At 44.5% G+C, this 24,613-nt stretch overlaps 2 protein-coding genes across 3 annotated transcripts in view; one reads left to right on the forward strand and one right to left on the reverse strand.

Annotated features, from left to right (window-relative positions):
• LOC308286965 (low-density lipoprotein receptor-related protein 1-like) overlaps positions 1-24,613 on the reverse strand; it is a gene marked incomplete at both ends in the record, with an annotated part of 303,935 nt that overhangs the window by 73,208 nt on the left and 206,114 nt on the right. The window contains 11 exons of the mRNA XM_080728087.1: positions 10,583-10,960; positions 11,778-11,902; positions 12,585-12,736; positions 13,119-13,245; positions 14,545-14,674; positions 16,941-17,075; positions 17,306-17,437; positions 18,919-19,044; positions 20,634-20,774; positions 22,231-22,380; positions 22,989-23,083. Of these exons, the coding sequence (XP_080584213.1) occupies positions 10,583-10,960; positions 11,778-11,902; positions 12,585-12,736; positions 13,119-13,245; positions 14,545-14,674; positions 16,941-17,075; positions 17,306-17,437; positions 18,919-19,044; positions 20,634-20,774; positions 22,231-22,380; positions 22,989-23,083 (1,691 nt within the window). The remainder of the gene's footprint in view (positions 1-10,582; positions 10,961-11,777; positions 11,903-12,584; positions 12,737-13,118; positions 13,246-14,544; positions 14,675-16,940; positions 17,076-17,305; positions 17,438-18,918; positions 19,045-20,633; positions 20,775-22,230; positions 22,381-22,988; positions 23,084-24,613) is intronic.
• LOC308286554 (galanin receptor type 2-like) lies at positions 2,476-7,185 on the forward strand. Of its 2 annotated transcripts, XM_080727603.1 has the most exons (5): positions 2,476-2,615; positions 2,946-3,180; positions 3,829-4,072; positions 4,653-4,917; positions 5,982-7,185. In XM_080727603.1, the coding sequence occupies exons 2-5, from the start codon at positions 2,979-2,981 to the stop codon at positions 6,306-6,308; spliced, it is 1,038 nt and encodes a 345-aa protein (XP_080583729.1). In that variant the 5' UTR covers positions 2,476-2,615; positions 2,946-2,978; the 3' UTR covers positions 6,309-7,185. The 2 variants fall into 2 exon arrangements, with proteins under 2 accessions (XP_080583729.1, XP_080583730.1); XM_080727604.1 differs by lacking the exon at positions 2,476-2,615 and having other exon boundaries at positions 2,935-3,180.

Genomic DNA, 24,613 nt, shown 5'->3' on the forward strand with positions numbered 1-24,613 from the left:
GCAGCTGAAAATGCTCTGAAAGCCAGGCAGAAATGACAGGGGCTCTGTATTCAGGAGTGGTAATTTAGCCTCAAACCTTTTCAAAAACGTTTTTGGGACACAAACAGTGTTATATAAATTATTTTTAAATGCATGGTGTAGGACCTTTAACGCTCATCACGGTGGGGGGGGTCCCCAGTTAAAATATAATTATTTTGGGGGTCACGGCCTGAAAAAGTTGAGAACCACTGCACTAAACCGTGCACACAATCTATGCACTCCACTATAATGATAATGACCTTGTTATACACTGCTCTGCGCTGCTCTGCGTCTCTGCGTGAGAGAGAGCACAAGGGCACAGCTGATATTTACGACTGGATTGAGTTTGCACGATTTTTATGGCACTTATCTAAGGTGTGATGATAACGCGGTATGAGACTGCAAGGCCGGCACTCAGGTCAATAATTACCCCTGATTTGGAAGACAAACACTTTCTCTGTCTCTATCTCTCTGTTCGCTCTGGTCCTGTGTATATATTTACATACCTGTGTGTGTGTGTGTGTGTGTGTGTGTGTGTGTGTGTGTGTGTGTGTGTGTGTGTGTGTGTGTGTGTGTGTGGGGGTATGTGTGTGCGCGCGCGCGCGTCTGTGTGTGCGTGTGTGTGTGTGTGTGTGTACGCAAATATTGTACTTCTTACTCCGCTATAATTATTTTACAACATTAGTTACTAGTTATTTATTTGTTTATGGCAAACATACATGAACCACTTAAGCCCTATTCTATGAAAATAGTACAGTATATGTATATTTTGCTATATTTGTGTACTTTTCCTCCAGTAAAAAGTTTGAATGGAGGCCACTTGAGTATGAGTATTTATTTTTTTCCTACATTACCACTTTGGTACTTTTACTTAAGAAAACATTGGTGTAGTGACAACAATCCCCCCCACACGCACGCACGCACGCACACACACGCACACACGCGCCCACACACACACACACGCACACACACACACACACACACACACACACACACACACACACACACACACCCCCCCCACACACCCCCCCCACACGCGCACACGCACGCGCGCACACACACACACACACACACACACACACACACACACACACACACACACACACACACACACACACACACACACACACACACACACACACAATCACACACCCAGTCACACACCCAGTCACACACACAATCACACACCCAGTCACACACCCAGTCACACGCACACACCCAGTCACACACCCAGTCACACACACAATGCACCGATTCTTTATGAAGACGGAAACTCTTGGGAATGAAACATTTGAGCAGAGACACTCCCACCATCTATCTATCTATCTGCTGTCATGCTGGGTCCAGAGTTCATCTCCTATCTCTGCTGGCTAGTACAACCACAACCATTCACCTGTGCTCTGCAGTACTGCTCTCCGCTCTCTCTCTCTCTCCAACCCTTTGTCACCGATCTGTTCCGGCTCATTGGAGACCGACCGACCGACCGACCCCCTCCCTGGGAACACGGACCGCCCTCCCTCGGACCACAGGCAGACCCCCCTCCTGGGTAGTGAGGCTGATTGCGGACGGCTGAGCGGCAGTACATGGGGAGGGGGGAGGCTGATAGAGACATCACGGCGAGCGTCTGATTGATCTGAGCCGAGGAGCGTTTAGCCGCCCGCGCAGCAGCTTCTCAGACACATTAGCACCGCTGTGGAGGTTTTACACAGCAGGAGGGCCGGGCCGGCCTGGCAGGGCAGAGGGATGGATGCGGGGAGCGGGGATTGAGCGCTAGCTCCACTTCCAAACTAATGATCTCCATTCATCCAGCCCTCGCTCCCCTCTCTGCTGAGTGAGAGGCTGATTGCAACAACACGGACTCTGCTCTGCATAAATGTGGAGTTGCTTTGACGAGGCTATTATCGTTGTATAACCATTGTTGTTGTTGTTGTTGTTCAGGGGACATGGTGGAGATAGAAGATTTCCTCTGATAATTTTTATCCCACGATTTTTGCAACCCATTTTTTCACCCAGTGCCAATTGCCTAAGCTGTAATCCTGGGCTCTGCTCTCCCTCTGCCAACCTGCGGAGGGCCCCCGAACTGAGCTCATGCTTCCTTCAGTGCATGATGAGTGAGCAGGCCGATTCTTATCACCTGACAGGGGGGAGCTTCCCCGGTTGGACGTAATGCGTGGAAGGAAGTAATAAACGTCTTTTAATCATATATAAGATACCTTTATTATCCCAAGAGGGGAAATCAGTAATGATGTCATTATGTGAAAAACAAAGAAAACTGATTACAGCTATATGAACTGATGGATTTGACAGGTCACTGTGCTCATAGTACTGATTCTCTGAGGTGTTACTCCCGAGCGAACAGCATTTAACCCGTAGTGTCAGTATATATTCCCACACTTGAGTATATATAGTATATCGAACCGTTGTCAACAAAGTGTTGGATGACCAGTCACACACATCCACCAACAAGGCCCTGACGCAGCCCTGACGAAGACCGCTGGTGGTGGAAACATGTTGGTTTAATCTTGTGCCCGGATCTCCAACAAGGCGGCAGTGTCTACTCTAATTCAATCTGAACGGCATTGGTGGAACGTCTTGAGGTACTTCTACTTTACTGGAGTATTTCCAATTTTCAACACTTTTACTTCTACTCCACTACATCTCTCAGAGACAAATATTAGAACTCTTTAGTTACTAGTTACTTTGTAGATTTCAAAGCAAAACATACATTAACCACTTCAGCCCTGTATTTAAAACTTTGGCTATTTGAAAAAAGCCGATCACAAGCTGTGTTGTGTACTTGTAGAGCTGCTATTTTCAAAGCTTTTGTATTTTTTACTCAAGTAAATGTAGTTTACTTTAATTTGGACTACCATACTTTTATACTTTTAAAGAGTGTTTCTACTGTTTTCCACACTTCTGAACGGCAGAGTGACCGACCGACCGACCGGGGCGACACCTCCATGATGGAGGTGTGGAACTCTTCCGGAGGAGGGGGACCCCCGGGGAACGGCAGCGACTCTGGGGGGGCAGAGCAGGTCCTGGTGCCCGTCCTGGACGTGCTCATGATGGCGCTGGGCGTGACAGGCCATGCCCTGGTCATGGCCATCCTGTGCGGGCGCGGGCGGAGGAGGAGGGGGAGCCCCATGTCGGGCACAGGGACAGGTAGGGTTCGATTAGCTGGGGAATCCACTGCCTTTGGTATCCCCCGCTGGCAAAGACCGTAAAAAATATGGACGGTGGGAACTGTCATGTGACCCATTGGTTTCTATCAGAGCAAAAATTGCGCTTTTATTTGCACTTATATCATTGTTTTTATGGTACCAGAGGAATGCTACGGTCACGTGCAACCGCAGGGATACTTGGGTAAATGTGTTGAGCCTGCCGAAAATAAAGCACACGAAGAAGAAGGACGGCGGGACCTATTTTCTACAGTCTATATGAGCATACTCAGCTTTAACATCAATTAGGCTCTAAAATAAATGGGACCATATTTTCACAAAACGCATATCATGGTGATTGAAACATGTTGTTGACAAACATTCACGTGTATACAAGCATGTGTTTCACTTACACTGACAATCCGCATACCAGAGCGTATTTTTGCAGAAATCCACAAATGGCAAGAAACCACTCCATTCCCATTGAAAAGCAGAATCCACCTTCATTTAAACTCAGTCAGAGAAGGTCATAAAAATAGAAAAAATAACTGATCTACAAGCTCAATGTTACTACAACGTAGTACAAATGGTTAAAAAAAATCCCACCCCCTCTCTGTGTTTGTTTTACAAATCCACCTGGTGGTAACAACAGGTACTGACGTTCTCCTGCTAGCGCTCAGCGCGGCTGACCTCCTGCTCCTGGCCACGCTGCCCTTCCACACGGCGGCGGTGGCTCTGCAGCGCTGGCCCTTCGGGGACTTCATGTGCCGCGCGATCAGCTTCCTGGGCGCGGCCTGCGCCTCAGCCAGCGCCTTCACCCTGGCCGCGCTGGCCCTTTCCCGCTACCTGACCGTGGTGAAGCCCAACAAGGCCTACCACCTGCTCTCCCCACGCAGGTAAACACAAGGCCTATCGCCTGCTCTTCCCACGCAGGTGATATAACATGCAGCCAGTGGTGGAAAAAGTACTCAAATGTTTCACTTAGGCTAAGTAAACGTATCAATAATGCAATGTATAAATAGTGGCAAATTATCTGTCTGTCTGTCTGTCTGTCTGTCTGTCTGTCTGCCTGTCTGTCTGTCTGTCAGGATCAGGCTCAAGGCTGATCAGGCTCAAGCCCCCTTTGATGAGCCCCTGCCCTTTTATCAGTCTGTAAAAGGTGCCCTCTCCAGACCATGAATGCAGCTTTTACTATGGTGAAAGAAATGCAAATGCCCTCTTTCCATGCCATACTTGAAGACAGCATTCAAGAGAACTGCCTTTTCCAAACTCCAAACATCTCCAGTATTGACTTGATTATACTTATAATTTAGTGTGGTATCAAGTACCGAAAATAGCCGACCTCCAAGCTCACAACGTGTCGCAGCGCGACACGTTGTGAGCTTGGCGGTCAGCTATTTTCTTTATTTCCACAAAAGACCCTTTTAGAAATTTCAGCCGCTGCCTCTCTAACATTCTCTGCACGTCCCTGGTCAGGATGACGGTGGCCGTGGCTCTGCTCTGGGTCCCAGCATGTGTCCTGGCTGGGCCTCAGCTGGACTTCCGCACCGTGGGGACTGCGCGGCGCCCCCCAGAGGCGAGCCTGGCCTGCTTCGCCTTCCTGTCGCACAAGGAGCAGGTGGCCTACGGCCTGTGTTACTTCCTGCTGGCCTTCCTGTTGCCCCTGGCAACCATCGCCGTGGCCTACGGCGGCATCTACGCCTTCCTGTGGCGGAGCCGCAGGGACGGCCACGCCCCCCAGGTAAAAACACATAAGGGACTTTAAGCAAGGACGGCTACGGCAGTCCGCTACGGTAACCTGAAATGGATCAGTGCTCGATAGATAAAGCTGCTTGCCGCCACAGCCCTTCCTACTCCGGCAGAAACTACATTTCCACGTATAGCGTCTACAATGTCTGCTGCATAGACGCGTCACCATGGGAACCAAAGAGTTCCCATGGTTGCCACAGGCTGTTTGCTTAGCGATTTTGGCTGCTACGGCGATCGGGTCCTAGCAGCTGTACTTCCGCCTAGCAGAGCTGTCCTGAAAACCGTCCTGGCTTAAAGTCCCTACTGTTGTCGGGCAGAAAGATCTTATTTCAATATAATATGTTTTTTCTTTTTTTTTATAAATTAACATACTACTTGATCATAATACAGCGTCACACAAAAGCAGCTCCCAGAACGTCCACGACCGCAGACGCGTCCGCCCGCGTATTAGACGCGTCCTCTCCGTGGACGTTACGGAAATTAGACGCTCTGGGAGCTCGCCCTTGCTGTCAACAAGCTTCAAATGTGGTGCAAAGCAATGCATTTCAAGTTTGTAGATCTGCTACTTTTGATGCTTTTGAAATTGAATACTGAAAAGGAGCAGTTTTGGACATAATCAGTTTTCCACCCGACAACGACGATACAGAATCCATATTATGGCCAAGACAGATGGCCAAGACAGCCAATATCTGTGTGGCTGGTTCTACAGACAGGGATCTCCATGGGCATAAAAGGGTATGATGTCAGATGTCATAGACATCATAGGACTTTCACATAACGAATAATTGAGTAAGCATGTTTGGGCTCTCACAGCATATCTCCATCCGTGGTATCATGTACCTAAAATAGCCAACGGGTCACAAGCTTGGAGGTCTGCTATTTTCAATATTTTCACCAAAAGCCCTTTTAGAAATTTCAGCAATTTCATCCCCTGCCTCTCTAACATTCTCTGCACGTCCCTGTACTCATGTGTTAGTCGGCTTGTTTTCATACATCTGATCGCTGAATAATTTCTCTCGCCAACTATCTGTCAACACTGCCCCTCCCTGCCACCAGGTGGAGCGCTACCAGAGCAAGGTGACCCAGACGTCGGTGGTGTTGGTGCTGTCCTTCGCCCTGTGCTGGCTGCCCTCCTACGGCCTGACGCTGGCCCTGCTGGCCTCCCGCAGCCAGGGGGCGGCGGGCACCTCGCCACGCTACGGGGCCTTCTCCTCCTTCGCCCGCTGCACCGCCATCATGTCCACGGTGATGAACCCCATCCTCTACGTCCTCATGTCCCACAAGTTCAGACGGGACGTCCTGGGACTGATGAGGAGGGGGAGGAGGAAGGAGGGAGAGGGAGGGGGAGTGGCCAACGGGGACGTCCCCATGACAACCCCCTGACTGACAACTTCTTTCAGAAGACCCCGAGTTTGCCACGGACTACCAATTACATTTCTTTGGATTGTTAACCGCCCCGATCGTGGCTTTGTATGTGTTGTATGAATAGGGATGGGACGATCATCGTTATAAAAAACACTCCAAATAATCGTATCGTGGAGATTTAATTTATCGTGAAATTATCAGTCAGAAATTATGCAATGGGATCAATTCACCTTTTATTTGCCGAGCTGCATATCCGGTACCATTTAAACCCTCTGTAATTGGTCAAACGGACCTGGAAATAATGTACTTGACACAGTCTTTTTTTTTCACTCATCAACAATATTAGCCAAAGAGAGAGCCTGGTTCATCTTTTTTTCCTGTGTCATCACAGCTTTAAGTAAAAGATTTGAGTACTTTTTCCACCACCAGTACTGTAGTATCAGGAGAAGTATCTATACTCTAGTCTAGACTCACAGTCCAGCTGGCCGCCCGTACATAACCGCAAATCCTAATCATCCAAAAATATGGACTATTACAGAAGAAAACAGACTGGCTGAAGCTCTGGTGCTGCTGGAACTCTTTATGAGAGATAATTACAGCCAGTGTTTTTCTCCACTGTGATGGAAGCTATAAATGGACTGTGACTTTCAGACTGCCTGCATGCTGCTATACGAGGCCGTCTGGGGACACAACAGGAAGCGGATGCAGCCACACATGCATCATGTACTGCAGGGTTCCTCAATTAGTTTTCCCCAAGGGTCGCATTATGTCTAGGGTACCAAGCCGAGGGCCACAACATTGCAGGGGGCGACGGTGGCGTTCCCGCTACTCCAGCGACAGTTCAGATATCGTCGCTGTCGCGTGAAAATGTTGTATGTCCAAAACTGTTTGTTTTGCATTTATCATTTTAAAAATGATTTAAACTAGTGAAAACAGCCGATCTACAAGCACACAACGCCTCGCACCGCGAGGCGTTGTGTGCTTGTAGATCAGCTGTTTTCACTACTTTTGTGCGACAGCCTTGTATGATGAAGCAGGGCTTTACTTGCGAAAGAACATATTTGGAGAACACAAATTTGGAGATACAAGGTTTCCACCCGACAACGACGATATATAGTGTTGTTGCTGCTCACCATTATTACTGGGGTTGGTGGGGGCCAGACAGTAGCCCCCCGTGGGCCGCAAATGGCCCGCGGGCTGCCTATTGGGGAACCCTGATGTACTGTATAGTCTCGTGTAGCCAGACAACTATTCCACAATCTCCGAATGCTATATAGAGTCTGGAACTACAGTTCCTGAACGGCGAGTAATGGAAGCTGGCATTTCCGTCCAATTAAGAAAACTAGACCTTACCCGTTCGAAGATATGTGCTCCAAAATATGTGCAGAGTGTGGGTTATGGGGGAAGTAACTGTAACTGGTGCGTGTATGAGAATATGTCGGAGCATCATAATGCAAGCAGCCCATGGGGGTGTATATTTATGATGGATACAAATAATTTAACGGCAAAATTAGGTGAATAGAAGTATAGGGATGTATGCGCTTGCTCCACATAGTTTTTCCATACCCGTTGGAAGATGAGATCACAACACATCAAACGCACCCGTTGCATGCGTGAACCATGCATGCATGCAACCCACGTGACGTTTGTGTGAGAGTGTGTGTGTGAGAGTGAGTGAGAGTGAGAGTCAGAGTGAGAGAGACCATGCACATTCCTAACTTTTGGTGTGCGCGCGCACATGTGTCTCATCACTGCAACATTCCTAACTGTGATAGAGAGGGGTGTGTGTGTGTGGGGGGGGGGGCTACAGATCCCATGGCCTGGAGGAATGGACCGTAACCCTGACAACAGGCTGTAGAGTTGAACAGAAGTGGTGAAGAAAACGCTAATAAACTGCTTGCATTTTGGAAAAATGCAAATCGGGCTTCCTCACAGTCTGTATAATGCCAATGGCCAATGCCATGTGAAATTTGTGATCATTTGCTCAAGCGAGTCAATAGATAAACGTGGATAAGCGTGAGCGTTAGAGCGTTAGAGCGTGAGTGTGTGAGTGAGTGAGTTTGCTCGTTTAATAGATAGATATATTTTAAAATGTCATTTCTGCTAAGCAGCAAGCTTAATATGCTCAGATGATTTTTATTTATATAATGATAAATGTGCGCGATGTGAGACGGAAACGGAAGTGAGGAGGAGGCTTCACTTCCGCTTTAACCGGTTTCTCATCGTTCTTCTTACGTTACCCAAGACTGTATGATGGGAGCATTTGCAAATCGCGGAGTCAACAGTCTGGCCACGCGAGACTATGTACTGTACATCTTTACCATGCTATTTCCTGTCAAATAAATACAAAAATAAAGGCTGAATGTAACCTACAGTAACCCAACTGTCAACCCAGCATCCATATATAGGGAATGCCATTAGTAATTTATTTTGTATATGTTGTTATAAGGGGAAATGTTCATTAATGTTTTTGTTTTCATATTTTTTTCAAAAATAGCTGTAGATCGGCAATTTTTTGCTGTTCATCGTAGGAGGAAGTATCTATAGGCCCCACTGTTTCCCAAAACAGTGTGGAAATATCGCTTTTCTTCCGTTTCCTACATAAAAAAAAGATACAAGCTTACAACGTGTCGCGAAGCAAAGCGGTGAGCAAACGTCTCATTTCTCTTTTGGGTTCCGAGCTGGAAAGTTTGGGAACAACTAATCTAGGGCTTATAAGTGGTTAAACTAACTGAAAGGCCTGTCTTGTGTCCAGGTGTGTTTACAGCTGTGCAGACAGACCAAAGTGGACAATGATTAGAGGGGTTTATCTTTGTTTACGTTGGTGGGAGGAGGAGATACTAAATAGTTCTGATGGAGGTTCTTTTGTTGGTAACACGTTGCAGCTGTTTCCATCTCCAGGAGGACCTCTCTCTACAGCCGTGGGACCCCCAGAATGAATTATTATGTTGGGGGATCCCCAGATGATTAGCTTAAATAGGCCTAGAATTATTGAATGCTTTAACCAGTGAAAAATAGCAGATATACAAGCTCACAGCGCGGCACCGAGTGCCGCGCTGCGAGCTTGTAGATCTGCTATTTTTGAAAAAGTCGTGAAAATGTGTGCAAATCATTGAATTTATGTATTTTCAAAGCGAACGATTGTAACTCAAATTTTGCTTCGGGTGGTCCCTGGAACTAAATATTTTGAGATGGGGGTCCATGGCCAAATACATATAATTTTAGGGGTCCTTCACATGAAAAGGTTTGAGAACCACTGACATAGTAGTCTCTCAAGAACAGGCTAACTGAGCTCCAGTTAAGTGAAAATGACCTTTTCTTTGACGATGGCTGGCCAGATTGCTGACATAGAAACATAGGTTTTTCAAAAAGTCTTAGAAGGATTCAAAAGACACTTATAGAATCGGGTCAAAATTCTAATTTTCACGATTTTTCAAAAATAGCAGATCTACAAGCTCGCAGCGCGGCACTCGGTGCCGTGCTGTGAGCTTGTATATCTGCTATTTTTCAATAGTTAAAGCATAAAATAATGATACACAATAATGTGTACCCGTTCTAAATGTGTTAATGTGCAGTGCAACATGTGTTTTCTCATTCAACAGTAAACAAACCAACATACAGTATACGTGCATAAAGGGTATCTGCACATTTCTAAAGTTACAGCTGGCGTTGTGAGCTTGCAGATCTGCTATTTTCACAATGTTTATAATGTGAAACAGAGTCAAACTAAATGTTAATGCATCAACTCCTACAATTCCAAGTGCTTGTTCCCAGTTCAAATATGATTATTTTGGAGGGTCGCAGCCTGAAAAGGTTGAGAACTGTGTCTGACCTAAAATGCATACACGTACAGTATATGGGAGTATGATATTGAACGTGTTTTTTTTTAACTCTTTTAACTTTTTATCTCTGTTTTATCTCTGTTCTGATAGTAATCATTGTCATGTGCTGCCTCTGGGCAATTAGCCAGTAGCTATGCCCCTCCCAAAAAGCTTTTGTCCAATGCTAGCTTAGAATAACTTCCTGCTTGCCAAGGTTTGCCTTGGCCACAGCCTTGGCAAGCTGCCGGTTGCTAAGCTAGCATTGGACAAAAGCTTTTAGGGGAGGGGCATAGCTACTGGCTAATTGAATTTCCCCCGTGGGATAATAAAGGTATCTATCTATCATTGCCCTCCCACTCTTTGGCGATGCTGGGATCAGACTGCAGACGTAAAGCACTGAAAACATCACATGTCAAGAATCTCGTCTTTGGCAGTCGTTGAGTATTAAAAAAAGTTCAGTAAGACACTCACTCTCCACGACGGTCCTGCGCGCCGAGCCGTCGTCGTTCATCTGCTGGATGTTGCCGAAGTGGATGTCGCTGAAGAAGATGCGGTTGGCACCCTTGCCGCCGCCGCCGCCGCGGTAGTCGAAGGTGAGCGCGATGACGTTCTTCATGTGCTCGGGGTCCTCGAAGGGCTTGACGGGCGCGTTGAGGTTGTTCTCGTCCGACAGGTGCACGCTCTTCAGGATGGTGCGCTCCGAGTACAGCAGGTAGCCGTCGTAGTCGTGGCAACGCGCGCCGTCCTCCGCCAGCATGCCGTGGGCGCAGGCGCAGGTGCGCTGCGTGCCACCGCGGAACAGACACAGCTGCTGGCAGCCGCCGTTGTTGTCCTTGCACACGTTGGTTCCTGCAAAGAAGGACACATTAGAGCGATAATTGATAATGTGATTAATGTTTAATCGCAGACTATTCAGGATATCAAAAGTATCCCAGCGCTTTATCAGACTAAAAAAGGTCCTTTGTCCATCAGTCGACTTCAAGGCTTAACCAGGAGTTTGGCCAGAGGTAGGCTAGGCGGTTGACATTGCTCGTCTGTATTATCCTTGTGTACGGTATGTAATCCTGTCTCGTTCATTTGCTGTTTAGGTCAAATGTTTGAATATATGTTTTCGCATACATGGCTGCTGTGTCGCAAGACACATTTCAGTGTGAAGTAACAATAAAGTATTATATCATATCATATCATATCATATCATATCATATCATATCATATCATATCATATCATATCATATACATACATTTATTAGAATAGAATATAATAGAAATAGAAGATCTACAAGCTCAAAACTCGTTGCAGCGGTTACCACTGGTAAAATCAGCCATTATAACAATCAATCAAGACCCGCCAAAATACATTTTTGGCACCAAGTTGACTAAAACTAGACTAAAACAAAAAGTTTTCAGGTGACTAAAATATGACTAAAACTAAATTAAAATGTATTCAAAGTCTACGAGTAAACTAAATCAAAATCTGCTGTCAAAATGAATGCTGACATTGACATCCAAATATGGACTTCCCACGCAGCCCCATATTCAGCTCACAATTGACTTACAGTGCAAAAGTATGAAACATTGCAAAAAAGTCATTTAGATTATACCACAATTCCCAGGAGAATCTGTAATAATGATGGTTGGAACAATGAGACAGCGAGCCCGGTGGTACCTTGCTGTCTGGCGCGGTTGAACACCTTGATGTCTTTGAGCTGCACTCCGATGCCCGTCCTCAGAGAGATGCTGTCTGTGGCGTTGTCTTTACTGCCTCTCTTGATGGAGCCGTTGGCATGGGTCCTAGAACACACGCACACAGCAATGGTTATAAGTTGGCAGGAGGTATATATATAGCAATCCTCTTGTGGAGGAAATAAAGCAAGATTTTAAAACCCATTTAGAACGGGTACACATTATTGTGTATCATTATTTTATGCTTTAACTATTGAAAAATAGCAGATATACAAGCTCACAGCGCGGCTGCGAGCTTGTAGATCTGCTATTTTTGAAAAATCGTGAAAATTAGAATTTTAACTCGATTCTATAAGACAGTCTTTTGAATCCTTCTAAGATTTTTTGAAAAACCTATGTTTCTATGTCAGCAATCTGGCCAGCCATTGCCTTGAGAGACTACTATGGTCAGTGGTTCTAAAACTTTTACATGTGAAGGACCCCCAAAATGATATGTATTTGGCCACGGACCCCCATCTCAAAATATTTAGTTCCAGGGACCACCCAGCAGCAAAATTTGAGTTAGAAACGTTCGCTTTGAAAATACATATATTCAAAGATTTGCACACATTTTCATGACTTTTTCAAAAATAGCAGATCTACAAGCTCGCAGCGCGGCACTCGGTGCCGCGCTGTGAGCTTGTATATCTGCTATTTTTCACTGGTTAAAGCATTCAATGATTCTAGGCCTAAATGGGTTAACTGTGACACTGGTTTTAAAATGTAGATGTAGATCTAGATCATGTCGAACCTGTCGCTCCAGTAGATGTAGTTCTCAAACACCGACACAGAGAACATGTCCATGTTGTTGGTGGCCAGCACCACCTCTCTGTTCTCCCCCGTCTCCAGGTTGATGCGCTCGATCTTGTCTGTCCTCGCATCGCACCAGTACAGCATACTCTCCTACAGATACAAATATATACTGAATACACATCCCACCAGTACAGTAGACTCTCCTACAGATACAAATATATATATACACATCTGTGTGTATTGAGAAGGTACCTGGTAGTCTATGGAGATGCTGTGTGTATTGTGAAGGTACCTGGTAGTCTATGGAGTTGCTGTGTGTATTGTGTAGGTACCTGGTAGTCTATGGAGATGCTGTGTGTATTGTGTAGGTACCTGGTAGTCTATGGAGATGCTGTGTGTATTGTGAAGGTACCTGGTAGTCTATGGAGATGCTGTGTGTATTGTGAAGGTACCTGGTAGTCTATGGAGATGCTGTGTGTATTGTGAAGGTACCTGGTAGTCTATGGAGATGCTGTGTGTATTGTGAAGGTACCTGGTAGTCTATGGAGATGCCGTTAGGCCAGCTGATGCTGCCGTTGACCAGGACCGCCCTCTGAGTTCCATCCAGACGAGACCGCTCGATGCGAGGGTACTGACCCCACTCTGTCCAGAACAGATACCTGCACGCACACAGACACACACACGCGCGCGTACGCATGCACGCACGCACACACACACACACACACACACACACACACACACACACACACACACACACACACACACACACACACACACACACACACACACACACACACACACACACACACAAATTGTATTTATAACCTCGCAGTGACACAAAAATAAAACTCTTAAAAATAAACTGATGTCGGTTTTCACCTCAGACCATTCATTTGGTGATGCCTTATTCATGCACGTTGAAGCTTTTATTTATGCTTTTATTCGCAGTGTAAAATCGTACCTCGCTTCGAAAATGAATTACGTCACTTCATCGACGCGTAATATTGGCGTTCTTTATGGAATGGATGCACTCATAAAAATAAAAAAATAAAAGAAATCTGTTTAAACTGATGCAAAATGAATTGCATGAAATAAACACTCCGGTGTGTTGGTTGGTTAATCCTAAACCCATAGACAGCTATTCTGAACCCCTGACCCTTTCTTTTACTTCAAAGAATAGTTACTTACTATCCTTGTGAGGATCTATTCTACACAAAGACACACAAACCTAAATCTGGCTATATTGACTCAATTACTGACGCCGACATGAGAGGGTTAATTGTTCAGCGTGCCGGTCGCTTTCTCCGTCCGCGGCCAGTCTCTTATTTTGAAGGCCGGAAGTAGATCGAGCTAACAATTCCTACTTGACGATGTTCAAGATTGACCCGGAACTAGTTCTGGTCCGAAACGTAAACAATGATAGAAGATGGATGCCTTTATGCTTGTGCTATTTTAGCGAGAATCCAATGCCATCCTTGGCATCAAAAGTGTTTTTTGGAGAAAATGGACTGTAAAGATGAGAAAGACCGTTTGTTTCTATGGGATGGGATCACTATTGCACGTGGATGCGCGATGATGATGAATCGGTGACTTCAAACGTGCCAGCGTATTTCAACGGACGGTAGGTAGCCAGGCCAGCTTTACTGTACAGTATATTTCGCGAGTCATCCCGCGATCGGCACTCTAGATACCTTTTAATATTTCCCGAGAACGGCAATAAATCGGTTAAGCCAGATTTATACTTTGTCATATGCCGGTGTCGCACCACAAAAAAAACAGCCAACATGCTATACTGTACAAGCATCACAGCGGACACAACGCTCTGTGAACTTATACTGTTAGGTCTCCTATTTTCAGAGCACGACCCCACCGCACGACGGAGCATAAACGAAGCGTCGGTGTGTGTATCGACTGGAACGAGCAGAGGCAACGGTACGGTACGGTTGCCCTCCTCGTACCCTTTCTCGGGGTGGACGGTGATGGCGCGCGGCTTGTCCAGGCCCTGGGAGATGACCACGTAGCGGAAGGAGCCGTTCAGGCGGGCCACCTCGATCACGTCGAAGCCCTGGTCCGTCCAGTAGATGTTTCCTGTTGGAGGAAGGAAAACAAGAGTTATAGTACGAAGTAGGGCATTCACCAAATATTCGAATATTCGAATATCAAAGTCACTATTCGACGTTGTTCACCGAAGTCAAATATTCGCTTATTTTTATTTCTCTATTGTTTTCTCTTTAAAAAAATATATAGTTTATAAAGCTTGGCTACATAGGAAGTCATAAGAATGAGTTGTCAATGCCCCTGGTGGATGAATTTGTTTGCTTTATACCAGGGGTTCTCAAACCTTTTTAGGCCGTGACCCCCAAAATAAACATATTTGAACTGGGGACCCCCACCCTGACAAGCACTTGGAATTGTAGCAGATCTACATGCTCACAACGCCTCGCAACGCAAGGCGTTGTGAGCATGTAGATCTGCTATTTTCACAATGTTCGCCTCTTGCTTACTTAATATTTGACAGTTTGGCCAGTCCTGTCGAATATTCGACTATTCGAATACTTTGAGGTCGAATAATTCAAATACTAAAAATCACTATTCGTGAATGCCCTAGAACCAATGGCCAAAGACTCCCACTCTGGCTCTGTCCCCATTCTCAGAACACGGCTGCACTGAGAGGGCTCTCTGACTGAATAATGGAGTGAAACCAAATGAACATTCAGGCTGAGTGTCAGGCTAAGACACAAACCCAGTAAAAAGCAGTGTTTTTCAACCTTTTTTCTGCCAGAACACACATATATATCGTAGAGGACAATTTGTGGAGATGTCTCACAGCCCTGGGCTCAAATCTGAGAAACATTCTTTTCCCCCCTGTCAGATCCACTGAGGTTCATGGTAAGAAAAAAAAGAAGAAAAAGTAAAAAGAAAAAGGACAAAAAGAAATAACCAAAACTAAATAGTTTTAAGAATTATGAGCAGCTGCTCAGAATGTTATTTTCACGTACAAAACAAAGAAAACCACCCTAACAAATTTCAAACGTACATCGGTAGCCTGAAGCTTTTTCCATAACAGTAGGCCTATTTTTACACTTCAGTTTGGATTGCCTGGCATTAATCACAAAAGCCTTTTGTGATGGTTGAAGCTGCCGATTCAATGTGTTTGTTTTGTCCTTTTGCGGATTCATTCAAAAGGTCAAATGCTAAATACAGAAATACTACTTTTAAGTTGTGTTCAGCTACAGGCCAAAATGTCAATATTGTGCGTTCCTTTTTTTTTTTCTTTTTTTTTTTTTTATATAAAGCGAGATAGTTGTTTTCAAATTCTGTGTATGTGTTTTTTCTTTTCTTTTCTTTTTTTTCCCCTTCAGAATAGGCAACTTGTTTTTATGCAGATAAATATAAGCATCGGACCATAATAGAACTAGCCCTTTTTGTCTTATCCTTTTAGTATCATTGAATAGGCCTAACTGTACATTTGTACCTTTTAGCAAATGGTTACTAACATATTCAATCAATCAATCAATCAGTCAATCAATCAATCAATCAATCAATCAATCAATCAATCAATCAATCAATCAGTCAGTCAGTCAGTCAGTCAGTCAGTCAGTCAGTCAGTCAGTCAGTCAGTCAGTCAGATGAGATGAGATGGTGAGAATGGTGCAGCAGAGGCTGCATGGCTGGATGAGAGGAGAGGAGAGGAGATGAGGGACAATGTGAGTGAGGCTGAAAAGGTCCATTACTCATGCTGCAGTCTCTAGCTGTCACAACTGTCATGTGCCTCTCTCTCTCTCTCTCTCTCTCTCTCTCTCTCTCTCGCTCTGTTTTGTCTTCCTACAATAGCCCTGTGTCCTTCACTGACTCAGACTACTGGCTGTGTTTACTTGCACAGTTGTATTCCACTTATATGACTGCTCATTCAGAATAGAAATGCTCATACAGTATAAACGTCTAGGAATGGCCATTCCAGTCTGACCCGAATTAATTTTCATTCGGGTTTGGGGGGGGTGGATTTACACGCTAATAGTGTGTCGCATCATGACCCATTCCTACTGTAGATCTGCTCTGAGCTTATCCATAGTGGACGAGCTGACGTTGTGACGTCACTGAGTCGTCGCCCCCCCGGCCTGAAGTACTTTGAGGAACGAGGGATACTTTTATTCAGGTTCTATGTAAACGTTTGGGTATGAATTTTTATTCAGGATAAGTTCATTCTGAATGATTAAATGATGTGCGTGTAAACGCAGCCACTGCTTCCCTCACCTCCTCTCCTCCCGTCCTAGACTGACGCCGAGAATGACAGAGACAGACAGACAAACAGACAGACAGACAGACAGACAGACAGACAGACAGACAGACAGACCTGCTATCCAGTCCACAGCGATGCCCTCCACCCGTCCGATGCCGTTGGTGACCACATCCTCCCTCCAGGTCTGGTCCCTCTTGGCCCTGCTGATGGTGCTGAGACCCATGTCCACCCAGTAGATGGTGTCGTTGTCTGGGGGGGACAGGGACACATTTCAACCTTCTTCATATCAAGGTCCATTATTACTACTCGCGCCAGCAGAGCGAGCAAGTACTGCGTTCGGCTGCGTAGGTAGGTAGATAGGTAGGTAGGTAGGTAGGTAGGTAGGTAGAAAAACACTCTTATCTCCAACGACAGCGACAATGATTTTTTTTTTTTTGTTTTTTTTACACAAAGGAGCGTTGAAGTCTTCCAATCCTTACCGGCGTGGAAGTCGATGCCCACGGCCAGGGAGGTGCCCGACACGGGCACCAGGGCGTCAGACTTGTCGTTGGGGTCCAGGGGGATGCCACGGATGCCCTCATGGACCGAGTAGAGCAGGAAGGAGCCCACGCCTGGAGGAAGAAACAGTGGTGTAAATTTACTTAAAGGTGATACACCATGAAATTTCACTTTTCCTATTTTAAAACCTTTTTTTGGGGTCCCACTAGCACCTTCTATCCTCACAAAGTCCCATTTCTGACCGTTGTGTCTTTCTCTGGTTTTGAGAAGGCGAAGGTTAAAAGTATCCCACGGGTTCTCAAAACAGGCTATCCAGATTTGCTGCCGATTGTGACGTCATCATCGGCCGTTTTTGAAGGATTTTTTTCAAAAAAAAATTTTTTTCAAAAAGATTTTTTTTTTTTCAAAAAGAATTTTTTTTCCCCAAAAACATTTATTTTTTCAAAAAGATTTTTTTTTTTCAAAAAGATTTTTTTTTCCCAAAAAAATGTTTTTTTCAAAAAGATTTTGGGGGGGTGGCGCAGTTCAGGCCAAAGGTGGTACTGCAGCTGAAAATGCTCTGAGAGCCATTAAAAAATGAGAGAGGCTCTCTATTCAGGAGTGGTAATTTAGCCTCAAACCTTTTGAAAAACGTTTTTGGGACATAAACAATATGACATAAATACTTTTTAAATGCATGGTGTATCACCTTTAAGTACCGGTACTGTTTTGAGTTAATTGTGCTTTACTTGAGAAAATTTCATTTTCCAATAATTTTACCTCTACCCCACTACAGCTGAGCTGGGATCCAAATATTGTGCTTTTACTCCACTACAATTATTTTAAAACTTTAGTTACCTGTTACTTTGCAGATATAAATAAATTATATTGTAAGAACAACTTAAGCCCCATTTACTGTACGTCATCGCACTAAAATGGCAAATTCTACAAGTTTTCTTGGGAGCTTGTAGATCGTCTATTTTTGCAAAAAGGTAAAAACATTTCAGAAGGTGGTCCATGGCCAAATAGATATAAATGTGAGGGTCCTTGACATGTAAGGGTTTGAGATTGAGACCCACTGCGACAGGCCCAAAATTGTTATCATCATGCAAGGTTGAAAGTGGCTGAAAGTGTAAGTGCATTCAGTCTAGGGCATTCACGAATAGTGATTTTTAGTATTCGAATTATTCGACCTCAAAGTATTCGAATAGTCGAATATTCAACAGGACTGGCCAAACTGTCAAATATTAAGTAAGCAAGAGCCGACTGCGGAACCGAGTCACATTAAATGTAATACCTACAATTCCAAGTGCTTGTCAGGGTGGGGGTCCCAGTTCAAATATGTTTATTTTCGGGGTCACGGCCTAAAAAGGTTTGAGAACCCCTGGTATAGAGCATTAACAAATTCATCCACCAGGGCATTGACAGCTCATTCTTATGACTTCCTATCTAGCCAAGCTTTATAAAATATATTTTTTAAAGAGAAAACAATGAAAATAAAAAAGGCGGATATTCGACTTCGGTGAACAACGTTGAATAGTGACATATTTGGTGAATGCCCTAATTCAGTCACATTCCACCACTGTAAATTGGAACATTGAAAGAACCCTCGTACCCTCGCAGGACTGCTGGCCGCTGCGCAGGCTGTAGCCTGCGGTGCACATGCAGGCTCTGGTGGTGGGGGACGTAGGGAGACACAGCTGGGAACAGTCTCCGTTGTTACTGCTGCACAGGTTGCTGCCTGGAAACACCGGGAACAAACACAACATTACACACACACGCAAGCAGCTCAGATAAACAGCGGTACGAGCGGTCAAACAAACAGCCAATCAGAGTGAGACTTAGAGTATTTGCAGTCATCGCACAGTGAAAGTGGCAGCCAGTGGAAAGTGGATAGAATTGCCAGTTTCACAGGCAATTTGACAGAAAAAAAAGGAAATCGAACGCTTTAAGAACCAGGACATAAACCAGGACTCACTAAAAACCATCAAAAAACAACAGTCCACTAGAGACAATGCACCTCCGTCATTGTAACAGTGTTTTGCCAACTACTTCCTAACTTAATATTAGGGGCTGTAGTCTCCCAAGTGGACCAATTGGTCCACTTCGCTGGGGGCAAGAAAAACTATGCCTAAACCGAATAAAATAATTTGCAATACATTTTAGGTTAAATAAATAAACAATGGCAGGAGAGGGATTCGATTCCGAGGTGCTAGAATTGTGTTGGTATTCCACATTGTGTCAGAGAAGTTACAATCCCGGAGGAAAAAAAACACACGCAGTTCGGACATCTAATATGAAGTGTGAACCACCAGACGGACAAGCACGGCATCTGCTTTGCATACCGATAGGTTAATCTACCTTTAATCTACTATAATCTACTTTGAAAAATGCATAATTGCGGCCGTATGTCGCATTTAGTATGAAAACCTGCAGATATCATCTCTGTCCGTGCGTCACGCCTCATGTCACGCTCCATATATGGCCAAGACATCTCCATATATGGAGCTGGCCAATACATACTACATCTGACCTCACAGACGCCTTATGTCACTGTGCCGTATTAAGAAGTTCTCATGTTTCAGAAAAGGGCAAGGTCGCTTCTCGCCCTTAGGGCATCTTACTGGCAGCTTGAATATTGATTATAAAACAAGAAAACATATTTTTGGTTGCTTGACAAGGCGATGCAATGCTAGAACACGAGAGAGCGCGACAGCAGGGTGACGCAGGGTGTTAGGGGGCGGCTCCCGACATAAACCCTGGGGGTTAGCGTACCGTTCTGCACGGTTTGGGGGCAGAGGTTCTTGACGTAGCGCAGTGGCGTCAGTTCAGAAAAAGCTAAGGTATGGCAACATGACTGGTGTCTTGAACGCGCGCGTTCAAGACACCAGTCATGTTGCCATACCTTATCAACAGGCATGATTCATTTATTTTGAGAAGTAGATTTTCTTTTTTTTCCCCGTTTTTATGGTTTCTTGGGCTGGATATGGCAGCCTGGAATGGTTGTTCAAGTGCAGCTAAACTTGGCATGTTAGTTAACAATAATGTATTGCACCTGTGCAGCTGACCTGCGGAACCTGGGAATACACCATCTTGTCAAGATGAATAAAAATGTGGAGAATATAATTATAATACCTTGTTGAAGTGACCATTTTGCATTGCATTTGTAGTTATTTTACTGTATTTTAACAACATAATAACCGGCACAGATAGACAAAGAGACATTCATGTATTTATATTTAAAAGTAACTTTTATTTTCCCCCCTGGACCCAGGGTATGGCAGCTGCATACCCCTGCCATACCCAATTGACGCCCCTGATGTAGCGTACCTTTCTGCACAGTTTCGTTGTAGATCTTCATGTGCATCATGGGAGACGTGCTGTTCCTCAACACCTTCCAGTTGCCTCCGTCCTTCTTGTCGCACGTTCCGATCTGGTCGGCGCCCTGGTCGGCCCACCACAACTTCTCTCCTGCAGGAGACCAAGGAGAGACATGTTCACTGTTAGCGTTACTACAACTTATCTCCTAAAGCAGGGGTTTTCAAAGTGGGTGACGGGGCACCCTGGCATGCCGTGACGGCAGTCCAGGTGTGCCGCGAGATCATTTGATAATATTTGGAATTTATTTGGACACTTGAAAAAATATTTAGTATCATTTTAAACGTGAAGTACAAAGTTATTTTCAGTCAGTTCTAACCAAAATGGCTATTATCGTAATGTTTTCCTCGCAACATAATCACTGAAATATCGTCACTGTCGGACAGAAACCTTGTGTTTCCAAGTTTCAAATGTGTACGTCTTTTGCTAAAGCAAAACCCTGCTTCATCATACAAGACTGTCGCACAAAACTAGTGAAAACAGCCGATCTACAAGCACACAACGCCTCGCGATGCGAGGCGTTGTGTGCTTGTAGATCTGCTGTTTTCACTAGTTTAGTACATTTTACAGATGATAAATACAAAACCAACGGTTTTGGACATACAAGGTTTCCACCCGACAACGACAATATGCTATAAATATAAGGTGCTGGGAGTGAAAATTATATTGTAGGGGTGCCTCGGATTAAAAAAATATTTATGGGGTGCCCTGAGACAAAAAGGTTTGGGAACCCCTGTCCTAAAGGAGACCAAAGGGAGAGGCATTCGGTGTTAGCGTTACGTGAGTTTAATACAGTCATTCCATACGCTACATCAGTGGTTTTCAACCAGTGGTCCGGGGACCACCAGTGGTCCTTGAGGGGGTTCCAGGTGGTCCCCAGCTAAATGATGGAGAGTTGGTAACCAAATGGACCCTTATAGATCTTGAACTCTTGAGGGTGTAAAATCAAACCAAATGGAGCCTTAAGGATCCATTTGGTTTCATTCTACACTCCCCAGAGTTCAATTATTGTTAAACATCTTACTTCATTTACAAGAACATTAGTTCCAACTCCCTGGTCTAGTCGGCCAATCACAGCGAGACCCGCTGTGATTGGCCAGTAGACCCCAGCAAAATTACCTATAGTTAGGGTAGTTAGGGACCAGCGTGTACAAATGGAATTTGTACACGCTTGAAGAGTACAAATGGAACCAAGATTTGACTTTGAGTTAAATTAACGCTAGTGTTTTTGCATATCATGACTTGGTCTGTCGGGTGGAAATCTCATACAGTATGTCCAAAACTGTTACTTTTAAGGATTTCAAATTCAAAAGTAACAAAAACTACAAGATCTACCAGATTGTGGAGCTGCTACTTTTATTACTTTTATGTGACCCTGTAGTATGATCAAGCAGGGTGTTAAATTACAAAAAGAAGAAGAAAAGAAAAACACACAAAAAGTTAAAATACAGAGATAAAAGGTTTCTGCCTTGACAATAGCAACAGAATGAGAATCAGAATCACACAGCTTTACACAATGGCCACCAAAGAGAAGAGAAGCCCACAGTACCCATGATGGCCAGAGCCGTGGCCTTGGTCAGCTTGCCCTTGACCCCCTCCAGGACCTCCAGGCCAGAGCCGTCCAGCAGGCAACGGCTGATGGTGCTGTTCCCCGAGCTGATCCAGTACAGCTGCTCCGTGTCAAAGTCAATGGACAGACCTGCAACCAACCATATGTATGAATGAACCATATGTAGCTGCTCCGTGTCAAAGTCAATGGACAGACCTGCAACCAACCATATGTATGAGAGGAAGTGGAATGAGTTACGCCTGCCCACTGGGGTGCGCTGTGGGTGTGTGCACAGTGCACAGTGATGTATTAACCCATTAACCCAATTATGACTGAGTCCGATTCTAAAAAACACCTACTAAATCCTGACCTAAGTTACTGAAAAGCGTCAAATATTTATTCAAAAATGACAAAATACTTATGTTGCTACGGTATATACTGTACATAGCTAAAAAGGGGTCCTACTTATCTAGAATCAAAGGAAAACCAAGAACCAACCATCAGTCTAACAGTAGAATAACCAAAAAATCTATAATCAGTACATTGAAATACACACTATAGGATGCCAGGTCAACAATGACCTGGCATCAGTCTGCATAACATGCTATCTAAATGACATTTAAACCTTTGCATAAGGACAAGTGCTATGGGCTGAGGTGGAGTCTGAAGAGTTGAGTCTTCAGATCATCATCATCATCAGACAGACAGACAGACAGACAGACAGACAGACAGACAGACAGACAGACAGAGCCACTCACCCACTGGACCTTTCTGCCCGCTGAACAGCAGACTGCGGTTACTGCCGTCTGTGTTGGACATGCTGATGTTGTCTCCGTCTGTCCAGTACAGCTTCCTAATGGACACGTCACGCATGCACACGCGCACACACACGCACACACACGCGCGCGTGCACACGCACGCACGCGCACGCACGCACGCACACGCACACGCACACACACACACACACACACACACACACACACACAATGAATTGAATACCAAGGACTTCCGATGTAAAAAAAAAAATCAAACCTCGGTTCGAAGTGGAGCTGTGAATTTGAGCAGTTCCAGATCTATGTTTTTGATTGCGTTTTAGATCTATGAATTCTAAGTGTTCTATATACATTCTATGTGTTCTAGAGCTATAAATTATGTGTTCTAGTTCTATATTTTTTAGATTGATTCTATGTGTTCTAGATTATATTTTTACATTCTGTCTTCTAGATCTGTGTGTGTGTCTGTGTGTGTGTGTGTGTGTGTGTGTGTGTGTGTGTGTGTGTGTGTGTGTGTGTGTGTGTGTGTGTTCTAAATCTACCTTAAACAGATATTAATACAAATATCAACATGGGAGTAGAAAAATACTTGCTTTATGCAAATGCAGCATATTTACTATTATTTGAAATAATAACAAATACTGTCCATAATAGGCCTAACAAACATATAACTTGAGAAAATATCTGCTTCTATAGGACAGATTAATAGTGAAAGGACCACCGCTCATTGAGGTGCTGCATGAAGAAGGTGTATGACCAAAAGCTTGCACTTTATTTAACTGAAAATGAAGAACATGATTTTGCACACTTTTGAGTGTGCGGAGGCTCCCTTAAATCTTTCATTAGGACAGATTAAAATTTTAAAATAAACATTTATACTTGGCATTCAATCACAGGCCAGCATCCCTATTCTAAGGGGATATTCACCAAAAGTAGCAGATTTACAAGCTCACTACAAGATATTGATACATTCTAAATATTATCAAAGTATTCTGAGGCACCCTGGACTGGTGTTATTGGGCGCCCTAGTTCACTATGAGAAAGTGTGTGTGTGCGTGCATGTGTGTGCGTGCGTGCGGTCGGTCGCGCATGCGCAAATCCTGTTCAAACTCAACCGGACAGTTGTGGGACACTGGACACACATTGCTGCTTATAGCGGAGCTTGTTCCACACAGCTCCAAAAAGACCGTAAAATGACTTATTTGGGATGCTCCTTTTAGGCAGGGTGTTTAACTGTACTTGTACTATACTACATTTTGTTATTGTATTGACTATACTTGTGTGTACAATGTGAAGATTGCATCAGCATGTGCTCCCTGGCTGTGTTTTAGGGATGGTGGCACTTGTGTGTGTGTGCGCGTGCGTGCGCGCATTGTCAAGGTTCATCAATATGTCCGTACACAAACAAATGACACAAACTTGTCCTTGTTTGTGGTAAAATGTGAGATGTTCTGTTTTACACACCATTATAATGTTATTATTTTGATGATAAGAGCCAATTACTGAATGTCAGTCTCCAGGTTTTCTTCAGAATATGTATCACACTGATTTACTACGACACTATGGCACATTAGGAGTCCACTTAGTACTGTTTCTCAATGTTTTATTTT

Source organism: Nannobrachium achirus, assembly GCF_963921795.1.
Source record: "Nannobrachium achirus genome assembly, chromosome: 6".
Taxonomy (NCBI): domain Eukaryota; kingdom Metazoa; phylum Chordata; class Actinopteri; order Myctophiformes; family Myctophidae; genus Nannobrachium; species Nannobrachium achirus.

Excerpts from the sequence above, each read along its gene's own strand:
- LOC308286554 (XM_080727603.1), top strand. The coding sequence starts at position 2,979 with ATGATGGAGGTGTGGAACTCTTCCGGAGGAGGGGGACCCCCGGGGAAC. Across the intron at positions 3,181-3,828 it reads CATGTCGGGCACAGGGACAG|GTACTGACGTTCTCCTGCTA; the intron begins GTAGGGTTCGAT and ends TGGTAACAACAG. Across the intron at positions 4,073-4,652 it reads CACCTGCTCTCCCCACGCAG|GATGACGGTGGCCGTGGCTC; the intron begins GTAAACACAAGG and ends GTCCCTGGTCAG.